The sequence below is a fragment of the Mobula birostris genome, chromosome 9, assembly GCF_030028105.1.
Source record: "Mobula birostris isolate sMobBir1 chromosome 9, sMobBir1.hap1, whole genome shotgun sequence".
In the NCBI taxonomy this organism is placed as follows: domain Eukaryota; kingdom Metazoa; phylum Chordata; class Chondrichthyes; order Myliobatiformes; family Myliobatidae; genus Mobula; species Mobula birostris.
The window spans coordinates 148,568,014-148,581,166 of NC_092378.1; the positions used below are offsets into that span (position 1 = coordinate 148,568,014).

The window sequence follows — 13,153 nt, forward strand, 5'->3', positions numbered from 1 at the left end:
ATAGTCGATGTTTCAGGCTGAAACCCTTCAGCAGGACTGGAGAAAAAAAGCTGAGGTGTTAATTTGAAAGGTGGGGGGGGGGAGGGGAAAGAAACACCAAGTGATAGGTGAAACCTGGAGGGGGAGGGATGAAGCAAAGAGCTGGGAAGTTGATTGGTGAAACAGACAGAAGACCATGGAAGAAAGAAAAGGGGGAGGGAGCACCAGAGGGATGCAATGGGTGAGTAAGGAGATAAGGTGAGAGAGGGAAAAGGGGATGAGAAATGATGAAGGAGGGGGTGGGGGGTATTACCAGAGGTTTGAGAAATCGAGGTTGGAGGCTACCCAAACGGAACATAAGGTGTTGTTCCTCCAACCTAAGAGTGGCCTCCTCATGACAGTGGAGGAGGCCATGGATGGACATATCAGAATGGGAATTAAAATGGGCAGCCACTGGGAGACCCTGCTTTTCCTGGTAGGTGCTCGGTGAAGCAGTCTCCCAATCTATGTCGGGTCTCAGCAATATACAGGAGGCCACACTGGGAGCACCGGACATCTCCAACAGGATACCAACACCAAGCATATCTTTCCCTTCCCCCCACTTTCTGCTTTCCACTAGTGTTTGGTGCTCAGCCTTTTTTCTTCAGCACTACCACAGGGTTTCCGCCTGAAACGTCGACTGTGTACTTTTCCACAGATGATCCCTGACCTGCTGAGTTCTTCCAGCATTTTGTGTGTGTTGCTCAGATTTCCAGCATCTGCAGATGTTCTCTTGTTTGTAAGTGTATGGGGTTGAGTAGAATCTGGGATCAGCCACGATGGAATGGTGGAACAGCCTCAATGTGCTGAAAGGCCTAATTTTGCTCCTATCTCTTTTGGTCATAAGGTCTTATCTCCAACATCCCGAGAGGATAGTGGTGATCCAGCATCATGAATTGGTGTTGACCTCTTGTCTATGCTTTCTGTTCCCTTGGGAAAGCAGTCAACATAATCAAGGACCAACCCCCTCCCCACCCCAGTCATTCTTGCTTCTTCCCCTCCCTATTGGGCAGAAGATATAAAAGCTTGAGAACATCTACCATCAGGCTCCTGGACAGCTTCTATTCCATTGCTTTAAGACTCTTGAATGGACATCCTCTGTGATAAAAATGAACGCTTGATCTCTCAATCTACCAAATCATGTCCCTTGCACTTTTTTTTGTCTACCTACGCTGCACATCCCTTGTAACACCATATACCATATTCTTTTATTTTATCCTTTGTACTACCTAGTATGGAATGATCTGTCTGTGAGGAATGCAAACAGAAGATTTTGCACTATTTCTGTACATGTGACAATAATAAACCAGTTACTAAGATGCCAAGTTGAGAGTTTAAATACTACTAACTAGAGCAATTTCTTGGCAAACCATAGATTTGACAAAAAACTTTTTTGAAAATTCAAATACATTCAAAATGGATTTTGCCCGTCCACCATACCAGAAATTTGCAAAATTTGGTTCAAGCATAATCCCTCATTAGCAAATCCAGGTGATTATCCTTTAGCTAATTACACTAAGTATCATCAAGTTCAAATTCTCAGCAGAACTATATCACAGTGCTCAAGGACAGAAATAATTACTGCTTAGACATCACAGTACCTACAGCAACTTCAGTGCACCCTTGCTGACAAGGCCAATTATGGGGTCAGGACCAGGATGGATTAGAGTTAGCAAGGACAAATGCAGAGCTGAAATATTGAGGGAAAGAGAAAATAAACCAAGAAAAAAGGTACACAGAAACACACTTTACTACGGACCAGTGACCAAATTATTTCTGATGCAACCCATTTACAAGGATTATATTTCTTCATTGTACCTTGAATTACATTTAAAGACTTGGGATCAATTCAACCTATTCAACATTTCTTCCACTCAAAACCACTTCAACTCTCAGAAAAGCCAAACTCACTGCAAAATGGAACTTTTAGCTATAAATTAGCACGAACCCAAAATTAAAGCTGAAAGACAGTGAACCCATTCATTTAGGCTTTGAAATGTTTGGCTTTCAGAAGAGAAGGGGAAAAAAAAAATCAATCGCCAAATTACAGATGAACTTTATTTAACTAACTGATGTGGCTTGCACTCTGTAATACCTTGTTTTTCAGCTCTTCATCAGAAGTCATAGACACGACTGTCACCAGCACTTTCAGAAGTGGCAGATTGATTTCACCGCATTGTTTCCCACATACTGTAATCAGCATCTGTGCACACAGAAGCAGTTGTTCCAAATATTCCACCTATAGGTATCAGAAAGAAAATAAAAGAATCAATCAATGTCTTGCTCTGAAAAAGCCCTTCCCATTCCACACGTTCACTTTTGATTTTTATTTTACCTGTATAAACAGAGGCCTGTGGGAATTAACAAGGCTATAATGGAAATTACAAATTTGTTCCAAATTTGAACTCGTAGCTATATTAAAACCTTTTACATCATTCTGAATCTACATGTGTTCTCGATGGATTAAAACTGCTAAGATTGTTCTGGTAGAAACCGAAGCAAAAAAAGTGTACGTCAAAGATAACACTGGAAACCACACACCCAAAAGTTGTCAGCCGCTTCACACACATCAACCACCTGCTAAAAAAGCAGCAGACAGAAGAAAACATTTCAAACCAGTTTCTAAGTACAAGTATTGTTAGCTGGTAAATGATTTTAGCAATAGCTAACATCGACTGATACAGGTTTTCTATACTACTAACTTTTAACCCACATTATACCATGTATTTGGAACCTTTTATTTCCATTTATTTGATTCCTAGGTTATGAAACTGCTAAAAGATTATGGCTAAACTGAGAGATTTACTGTGTCTGACCTCAGTATGTCCTAAAGCATTACTCTTTTTATAAAGAGAATATTTTTTCTCCCTCATCTTGTTTTGACAAAAGCCTCAAATCTATTTTCTCATACTATTTTCTTGTAGGTTGTCATTAATGCAACAGATTTCAAAGACATGGATCCAATTTCATTCAGCTGGGTTACCAGGTGCAAAATTTGGCTAAGAACATGGGTAAAAGCCTCCATACAACGAGCTGAATACTTTTTGAAAGGAGTAAATTTCCTCCTATAACAAAGCCCTCAATTGGCCATTTTACCGATTATCATTTTTTTTCCTTTCAGCTACCATCATGAACACCTGTTTGTGACCTGTGGAAGGAACATGTATCTAGGTTAAATTTATACACATTGTCAATAGAGAGGAGGTTTTGCCTTTGCACCTCGTAGGGCTGAACAAATGTTATTGGGTAATTATCTCACATTAATGATTAAAATCTTTGAGTTCATAAATGTATTGTTTATTATCTGAAGCACTTTAAACTTGTTCCAGCAGCCAATCCGAAGGAAAGAACAGAGAGGGGAGGGTTTAGTATATTAGAACATCCAATAGGCACCATTTTGTAATGTGACACCGTTAGTTTTTCCTAAGGGTGCAATAGATAAAATCGAATCACGTGCATGACATGGTCACGTACAGCTACAATGAAAAACTCACAACAGCATTGTGAATGATTCTTAACTGGCATAAAAGCAGAGAAGCAGGATTTGGAAGGTGGGGGTGGGTTGTGCGTTAAGCCTGATTTATACTTCTGTGTCAACACGTCGCCGTAAGTACTGCGTTGCCGCAAACCCCACGCAAATCCTTCACGGAACCCTACGCGAGAGCCTGCGTTGCTGCGATGCGCACCTCTCCCAAAATGTAACCGCATGTTGCGGCAATGCAGAACACAACAGCTGTGATTGGTCCGCTTGGTAGCATCGCATTTCCTCCTACGCTGCAATAGTTTCCCATTGGGCGACTGAAGGGCAGGGAAGGAACTCTGGCTGCAATGCTTTCCATAAAGCTTTACAGACCTCCAAAATTATGGAGGACACATTTTGCTTTTACGAAAAAAGACGCTCGCGTCTTGTTTACAATACGAAAGACTACCATGACCACGAAGCCTTGTATGGGCAGGTGTGCGCGCATGCGCAACGTGCGCGAATTGCAGAGCGACGCAGACGCACCAACGCACAAGTATAAATGCTCACAACGCGCGTAGGCCACGCGTAGGTTACGGCGTCGAGTTAACGCAGAAGTATAAATCAGGATTAGGGTGAACAGCAGCCCTAGAAAGATTAAAAAGTTCAAAGTAAATTTATTACAAAGTACACATATGTCTGCATATACTACCCTGAGATTCATTCTATTGTGAACCTTCACAGTAAATACAAAAAACAAATAGTGCAAATACAGAAAGATAAAAGCACAAAATAATAATATAATTATTTATTTAATTAAATAATTGATTTGGGGGGAATTAAATAGGAAGCTGGGAGGTGATGGGTGTGAAAGGAAATGGGCTGAAGGAGGAGGAATCTGATAGGAGATGAGAGTGGACCATGGAAGAAATGGAAGGAGGATGGGAACCAGGGGGAGGTAATGGGCAGGTGAGAAGAAGAGAAGGGGGAGAGGGGAGTCAGAATGAGTAATGGAAAGAGAGAGAAGAGGGAAGGAGTGAGAAATTACTGTGAAAGCTATGATGGAATAACAGGTCCAAAGGAAACAGCAATGCTGTAAAGTTAATATAAGTGCATTTAGCATTGGAATGGCAACATTATAATAAAACAAATCTGCAGTACGGAGCTGAATTTCTGCAGTTCTCAGAATTGTCCAAGTCCAAAAGGTACAATACAAACTAGAAATGCAAATAAGCAAGAATTTTACGATCTTTCAGGAGATATATCTGGATAATATTTTTCTTACTTCACCAAGGCATTATTTGTATTAGAATTATATTTTCAGAGTGTTCCAACCTTCTCACTGACAGTCCATTCCTGGTTGGTAAAGTGGTGACAATTTGTTCCAAACAGGGCTTCCAGCAACGACTAATGGTGTCCCTGATTTTCCTTTGCTTCGCTTGTAGAAACCAAACAAACATTTTCAAGTCATTTTTACATCTGAAAGAATAAGTTATCAGCAACACACACAAAATGCTGGAGAAACTCAGCTCAGGCAGCATCTATGGAAATTAATAAACAGTTGACGTTACAGACTGAGACCCTTCATCAGGCCTGGAAAGGAAGGGGGAAGATGCTGCTTGACTTTTGAGGTTCCTCCAGCATTTTGTGGGACTCTCCAGGAGGGCTCATGCTGGAGGTACACTTTGGCTTCGCTCCATTCCCTTTACTTCTTTTACCTGTAACCACCCTTATTTATTTTATCTATACCTACACTAAAGGGTTTATACCACAAATATATCTTTGAACTTCAATTTTAACTTACTGAAAATGCTGACCACAGGACGAGAAGTTAAAAGTGGAAGAGACTCTGGCGGGAAGGGGAAAAAAGATGGTGATCCCAAAGCATCTAAGCAAATTCCATTAACTTTTGAAACAATGTCGAAACTTCTAGAGGATACACTTAACCAAAGATATGCTGTGTTTGAAGAAGCTTTGAAAATGATTCAAGATGACGTTAAATCATTTAGGTGCGAAGTCGATCAACAACAGATTCGAATTTCAGAGCTGGCTGAAGCCGGTCGGAAGAGAGACCGAAAAATTGATTCCCTGGAAAAAAATCTGGCTTTGACATCTCAGCAGTTGGAATGTTATAAATCAAAGATTATCGATCTTGGCGACAGAACCTGCGAATAGTCAGGCTTCCCAAAGATGTTGAGATGGGCGATCCTAGTAAATACTTTTCTAAATTGTTAACGGATGTGTTTGGTCCAAAAGTTTTGGAGGCCCCCTCCCCCATTGCTAGATCGTGCACATCGTACTTTACGCCCCAAACCTTCCAAAAAATTTAAACTGAGACCTATTATTGCTCGGTTTCACTATGTTCATATTAAGGATCAAGTAATACGAGCTGCTTGGCAGAAAAGTATGATCGAATTTCAAAGTTTCAGATTTCGCATCGTTGAGGATTTCAGCCCGGAAGTATTGAGGGAACGGATGACTTTTAAACCACAGATGTCAGAACTTTATCGTAAGGGCTTCAAATTAGCGCTGCTGTTCCCAGCGTGTCTAAGAATTGTTCTGGCGGATAACTCTCATCATTTGTTTAAGACTCCGGACGAAACTCAACGTTTTCTCAACAATCTGTCTTCCGCTGCTAAGGACTAATTAACGCACTTTTTTTCTTTTTTCTAACTTGCTTTTTGTTTTTTTTAAAAAGCTAATATCTAGCCTACAGATTTAGATTTTTATATTTCAAGGGTTCTTGCCTTGGTTTTGTAGTGTAGGTATTTCTCGTATTTTTGAATAAAAGTATTCATTTTTTTTCTTTTTTCGTTAGTGATTTTGTATTTTTTACTTTTAATCTTTTTGCTTTTGAGAGTCATTAAGTAGTAGATTCAGTGTTTGATTTTCCTTTTCTTTGAAACTTTATTGGAGGAGTATTACATCTTAAGATGGTGGATTGCTCTATCCTTCTTCTCAGAATTTATTTTCTCTTGCTGCGTCATTTCCGATCATTTATATATGAAAAAACTAATAATATGAATTGGTGCTTGGTCTCTTTTTTTTTTTGAAATATGAGCAAGAAGAAACTATTTTATGTTTGTAATTGTTGCAATCTTTTCTTTACATTTATAGTAATCGCTTTTTTACTTTTTTGACCACAGGTGGTGTTTTTTAAGAAAAACGTATTTCTTTTGGGTTACCTTCTGGATAGATGGGGTTAGATTTAGCATTAGGCACTTTCTGGCTTTTTCCCGGGTTTTTGTGGCAGGGGTGGGGTATTTTTGTTCTTATTTTCAATTTAGATTTTTTCTTTAAACCAGCTGACTTGAAACTACCAAATGTCCGAAATGTCGTGACTTCCGGTTCCTCTTTGAACCTTTTTTCCTCTTCCGGGGTCATGAGTTTGTATTCTGGTTAACCCTTTACATACCTTAAGTTCGATTTTGGTACTATGGATAAGACTACTAATTTGGTTTCTTGGAATACAAATGGTTTAAACCACCCGATTAAACAGAAGAAAATTTTTTAAGTATTTCATAGAATGAATGCTCATATTATTTTCGTACAAGAAACTCGTGCGGAAAGAGGATAATCAGCGTTTTTTTAGGTTTTGGAAGGATCACAGTACCATTCGAATTCACAGGCCAAAGTGTAAGACGTTTCTATTTTTATAGATCCTTCAATTTCGTTTGTGTATTATGAGACTATTTCAGATCTGAATGGTAAATATTTGTTAATTACTGGTTTGTTATTTAACAAAAAGGTTGTTATGGTTAATGTTTACACTCCAAATGTTGATTGTCCTGAATTTTTTAAACATCTCTTTACATCCCTTCCTAACTTAAACGATTATATGTTGATTATGGGTGGGGATTTCAACTGTTGTTTAAATCCTTTGATGGGTAGATCTATGTCTAATCAGGCACTCCCGAACAAATCAGCTACTCTTATTAACTCTTTTATGGTTGACTCTGTAATTTCAGAAATTTGGAGATTCTTACACCCCAACGATAAAGAGTTTTCATTCTTTTCACATGTATATCATTGTTATTCTAGAATTGATTACTTTCTTATTGACTCTCGATTAATTCCACCTGTTATTGACTGCAAATATGACCCCATTGCTGTCTCCAATCATGCGCCGTTGAAACTATCTATTAATTCAATGAATACATCTTCATACATGAATACATCTGGCGATTTAATACCACTTTGCTTCAGAATTTGGACTTTGTTAATTTTATTGAGGAACAGATTAATTTTTTCTTCGCAACGAATTTTACGGAGGAATTTCCAGCGGGGTACTATGGGATATTTTTAAAGCATATATTCGTGAACAAATTATTTCATATTCTGCTGAACTGAAAAAGCGAACTAATAATGAAATACTTAAGCTGGTTGACAAGGTCAAAGAAATTGACAAGAAATATTCTATTGCTCCTAATCGGGAGCTTTATAAAGAGAGAGTCGAACTTCAAATGGAATATAGTCTATTACTATCATTTTTGATTGAAAATCAATTAATTAAAACTAGGAGTCAATTCTATATACATGGTGATAAGACTGAGAAACTACTGGCTAATCAACTGAAATCGGCTTCAGTTAAACGCCAGATTGTTAAGATTTGTAAAAAAGATGGTACTCTGACGGTTGATCATGATGAGATAAACAAATCCTTTTAAGAATTTTATACCTCCCTATACCAATCAGAATTTCCTGATGACTCCACTATAATGCACGATTTTTTAAACAAATTGAATATTCCAAAATTACCACCCAATGAACGTTTAAAACTAGATGTACCTATTACGGTAGAAGAAATAAAAAATGCTATTTCCTCAATGAATTCAGGTAAAGCACCTGGTCCAGACGGTTATACAGTAGAATTTTTTAAATCCTTCTCTACTATACTTTCTCTTTGGTTATGTAGAACCTTTAGGGATGCAGTATCTGTAGGTAAATTACCACAATCTTTTTATCGAGCTTCTTATTTCCCTAATTCTTAAAAAAGATAAGGATCCTACTGAATGTGCATCTTATAGGCCTATATATTTGCTGAATGTGGATTCTAAGATTTTTTTCTAAAATATTGGCAACGAGACTGGAGAATGTATTGCCTCAAATTATTTCTGTCGATCAGACTGGATTTATTAAAAATCGTTACTCCTTCGTTAATATTAGGAGATTAATGAATATTGTTTATACTTCTTCACCTAGAACTCCAGAATGTGTCATCTCATTGGACGCTGAGAAAGCTTTTGATAAGAGTCGAATGGACATATTTGTTTAATACATTTGAGAAATTTAATTTTAGTCCAATATTTATATCTTGGATTAAATTGATATACCTTACTCCTTTGGCTTCGGTATTTACCAATAATCAAAGATCTCCCTTTTTTCAGTTATTCCATGGTACTAGGCAGGGTTGCCCTCTTAGTCCATTATTATTCGATATTGCTCTGGAACTGTTAGCTATTGCTATTCGTGACTCTCCTAATATATTTGGTATTACTCGTGGGAGTGATACATAAATTGCCACTATATACAGATGATTTACTATTATATATATCTAACCCGGAGAAATCCATTCTGGCAGTATTATCTCTGCTTGCTTAGTTTAGTATTTTTCTAGTTACAAATTGAATGAACTTTTTCCATTAAAAATGCAGATTCCCATTTATAGATGTTCACCATCCATTCAGATTGATTACCGACTATTTTACTTATTCGGGGGTTAAAATTGCTAAAAGACATAAGGACTTATTCAAGCTCAATTTTTTACCGTTAATTAGTCAGGTTAAACAATTGCTTACTAAATGGTTCCCATTGTCTCTATCACTGATTGGCTGAATCAATGCTATTAAAATGATTACTCTACCTAAGTTTTTATATTTATTTCAAGCAGTACCAATTTTTATTCCTAAATCTTTTTTTGATACTATTGATTCTAAAATTTCCTCTTATATATGGCAGAATAAAAATCCCAGGTTAAGCAAAAAATATTTACAGAAGTCCAAGAAAGATGGTGGTTTAGCATTGCCAAATTTAAGATTCTATTACTGGGCAATTAATATTTGATATTTAATATTTTGGACACAAGATTGGGATATAATTCCAAGTCCACAATAGGTAAACCTTGAACGTTACTCTATACAAGGGTTTTCATTGGTTTCTATTTTAGGAACTTCATTTCCCTTTGTATTTTCTAAATTGAATAAACAATTGGTTAATCCAATAATTAAACATACATTACAAATATGGTTCCAATTTCGTAAATTTTTTGGTCTGAACAAATTTATATTATCAAGCCCTGTTATATCTAATTTATTTTTCCAAACCCTCGGTTATGGATCAAGCCTTTTTGATATGGAAAATGAAGGGTATAACATGTTACCATGATTTATTTCTGAATAACTGTTTCATGTCTTTTGAACAGTTATCTAATAAATACAACTTGCCCAGATCCCATTTTTTTTTAGATATTTACAAATAAGAAACCTTTTATATACCTCACTGTCTACCTTTCCGATTTCACACACTACTGATATCATGGACAAAATTTTTGGTTTAAATCCCTATCAGAAAGGATTAGTAGCAACTATTTATGATATAATTATGAAAATACAGCCAGGTATATCTGATAAAATTAAAAATGAATGGGAAAGGGAACTTCAACTTCGCCTACCTATAGAGAAATGGGAAAAAATTTTTCAATTAGTTAGTTCTTCCTCTATATGTGCTAAACATATGCTGATACAATTTAAGGTAGTGCATAGAGCCCACATGTCTAAAGATAAACTAGCTTGTTTTTACTCCCATATAAATCCTATTTGTGACAGATGTCACTCTGAGGTGGCTTCTTTGACTCATATGTTCTGGTCTTGCGTTCTCTTGGAAAAATTTCGGAAAGATATTTCTGGTATTATTTCAACAGTTTTGCGTTTTGATTTACAACCCCATCCTATTACGGCAATTTTTGGTTTGCCAATGACCTCCTCTTCAGCTCTTCAGATGATCGCATTTGTTACATTAATGGCCAGGAGATCTAGTTTACCCCACTCCCCCCCACTGCATTTCAATGGTTTTTCCAAACTATATCATGTTTAAATTTAGAAAAAATCAGAAGTGTCATTTTTGATTCTTCGGTTAAATTTGAAGAAATATGGAAGCCATTTATTCAATATTTTCATATGATGTAGTTTGACCTTTTCCAAATCCTTTTTATTAACTTAGATTATATGAATAGAGGAGCGGAGTTGATGACATTAATTAATGTATTCGATCTCATATATTGGTTCAGCCTTGTTTTGTTTGCTTTTTTTGGGTTTAGCCATTAGTTCTATTTTTTTTAGTTTTTTTTGTTTTTTTGGGTTTTTTCTTTGCAACATCCTTTTCTTTTTATTTGTTTTTTCTTCATGATTAACTATATCAAGAGTTTGGAAGTCTATTACACTTGTACTATTTGTAGTGTTTTTTGTATATGTTTATTAACAATAAGGTAATTCCAATTTCTTTGTATCACTATTGTTATTATGTTTACGAACTTGAAAATTAATAAAAAGATTAAAAAAGAAAGAAAGCATTTTGTGTGTGTTGCTCTGGATTTCCGGCATCTGCAGAATCTCTTGTGTATCGGAAACCAAGCTTTTTTATTTCAACAAGCTGCCATGATTCAATCCCCAAGTGTGTCAAAATGTTATTTTGCAGACTTTAATTTTGGAATGTTACTTGCTTACTTTTATTGTATGCACAATTTTTTCCCCCTTGTATTTTGGGTATTTGACGGTCTTTTTTTAATGGGTTTCTATTGGGTTTCTTTGTTTTGTGGCTGCCTGTAAAGAGATGAATTTCAATGTTGTATATAGTATCATATTTTGATAATAAATGTACTTTGAACTTAAGCGATTCAACGCTTAACATGAACAACTGTCCACTCTAAAATTTCAAATGCAAGTATACTTTTCTCTCCAGTATATACAAGACAAATTCCTCAATATCTGAAGATTCAAATGTCACTGGACTGCACAAACAAGGCTATTTGGAAATGACTAATAACAAACAGATAGCAATGATTACACTTTAATTCCTCCTTTCAGGCTATCTGTATTTTTTGTCTGTACATTTGTGGTAAAAAGGTATTTCAAAGTTTCAAAGTTCCAAGTAAATTTATTATTAAACTACATGTATAACACCATACATAACCCTGAGATTCATTTTCTTGGGGGCATAATCAGTAAATCTAAAAACCATAATAGTATCAATGAAAGACTGCACGCAACAGGGCGGACAAACAACCAATGTGCAAAAGGTAGCAATCTGTGCAAATACAAAACTAACTAACTAAATAAATAAGCAATAAATATCAAGAACATGAGATGAAGAGTCCTTGCAGGTAAGTCAATAGGTTGCGGGAACAGTTCAGTGATGGGGCGAGTGAAGTTATCCCCACTGGTTCAATTGCCCGAAAGTTCAGGGATAATAACTATGAGAATTACTTCCTTTAATGGTAAAACACAAATAAATCCGTTATTAATTGCCAGCTATGAAATGTAACAGGAATGTCCTCACCTGACACTCATTATCATATTGTCAACACAAAGCCTGATGTCTCACTAGGATGTGTATTATATTATTTGGTTTTCAAAAATCTCATTATATAGAAAAGTTCACTTTATCAGGAAATATACCCTCTCTTTGTGATTTGTTTTATAGTTAACTTGACAGGCCAGATGTCCTAATTCTGCTCCTATATCTTATATTCTTATCATCTAAAAGGCAAAAGTCTATTGTTTTTTTTATCAAATTAAATGGCAATGAATATTTAAGTGGCCAATAATGTTGGCAAGTCACTGGTTGCAACACTGATTTTTGAGAACAGACTCAGATCAATTGGCCCAATCAAGAGAATGCCAGATCACAAGAAGATGCTGAAGTTCAAGAAAACCTAGGTAGGCAGGCAGATTGCAATGTAGATTTAGGATGCTTTCAACGTTCAGTTAGTGCCTATGCAGATGACTGGGAAGCAAATACAAAATGTCATTCTGATGGCCTGATCAGTTTGGGGATACTGAGAGGAGCAACATGTTAGGCTTTTGTTCTGATTGATGCCAAAGGAGATTTGAAACTTGTACTCAGATCAATGCTAGTGTTTGAGACATCCTACTTATGAAGAAACAGTTTCTCACACTTTGAACATACAAATAATTAATCAATTCCAGCACTATGCTCTATAAAGATTGACAGCACCACATTACAGTCCTGTGCAAAAGTCCTATGCACATATATAGCTACAATGCCAAAGACTTTTGCATAGTACTGTATTTGTCAACATGGGATGAAGAGTGAGTTTGTAAATCTGGCGGCAGTAAGGGATGCTGGGAACGTCGAGGGTGGAGCACCATGGGAGGGGTGTGGAACAGGTAGCAGAGAAAAAGTGCTAGTGGTGGGAGGGTGGTGCAGGTACAGGCCCACTCAGCCCTGAGACATCAGACAAGCTCATTTGATTCCAAACAATTGGTTTACTGATCATTACAGAGGGTGTCTCTGGTGTTTCCCACTCCCTCCCCTCTCCCTTCCCCTTTCTCCAACTATGAATCCTCTCTCCCTGCCCCCTTCGCACTCTCAGTCTACAAGAGAGACCCATATCAAAATCAGGTTTATCATCACTCACGTATGTCATGAAAGTTGTCT

The 13,153-nt window shown here is 36.7% G+C and overlaps 1 protein-coding gene across 1 annotated transcript in view; it reads right to left on the reverse strand.

Annotated features, from left to right (window-relative positions):
- The window catches only part of LOC140203181 (dynein axonemal assembly factor 5-like), a 188,119-nt gene that overhangs the window by 92,278 nt on the left and 82,688 nt on the right, over positions 1–13,153 (reverse strand). Inside the window, exon 7 of the mRNA XM_072269098.1 lies at positions 2,114–2,257. Coding sequence (XP_072125199.1) covers positions 2,114–2,257 — 144 coding nt within the window. The remainder of the gene's footprint in view (positions 1–2,113; positions 2,258–13,153) is intronic.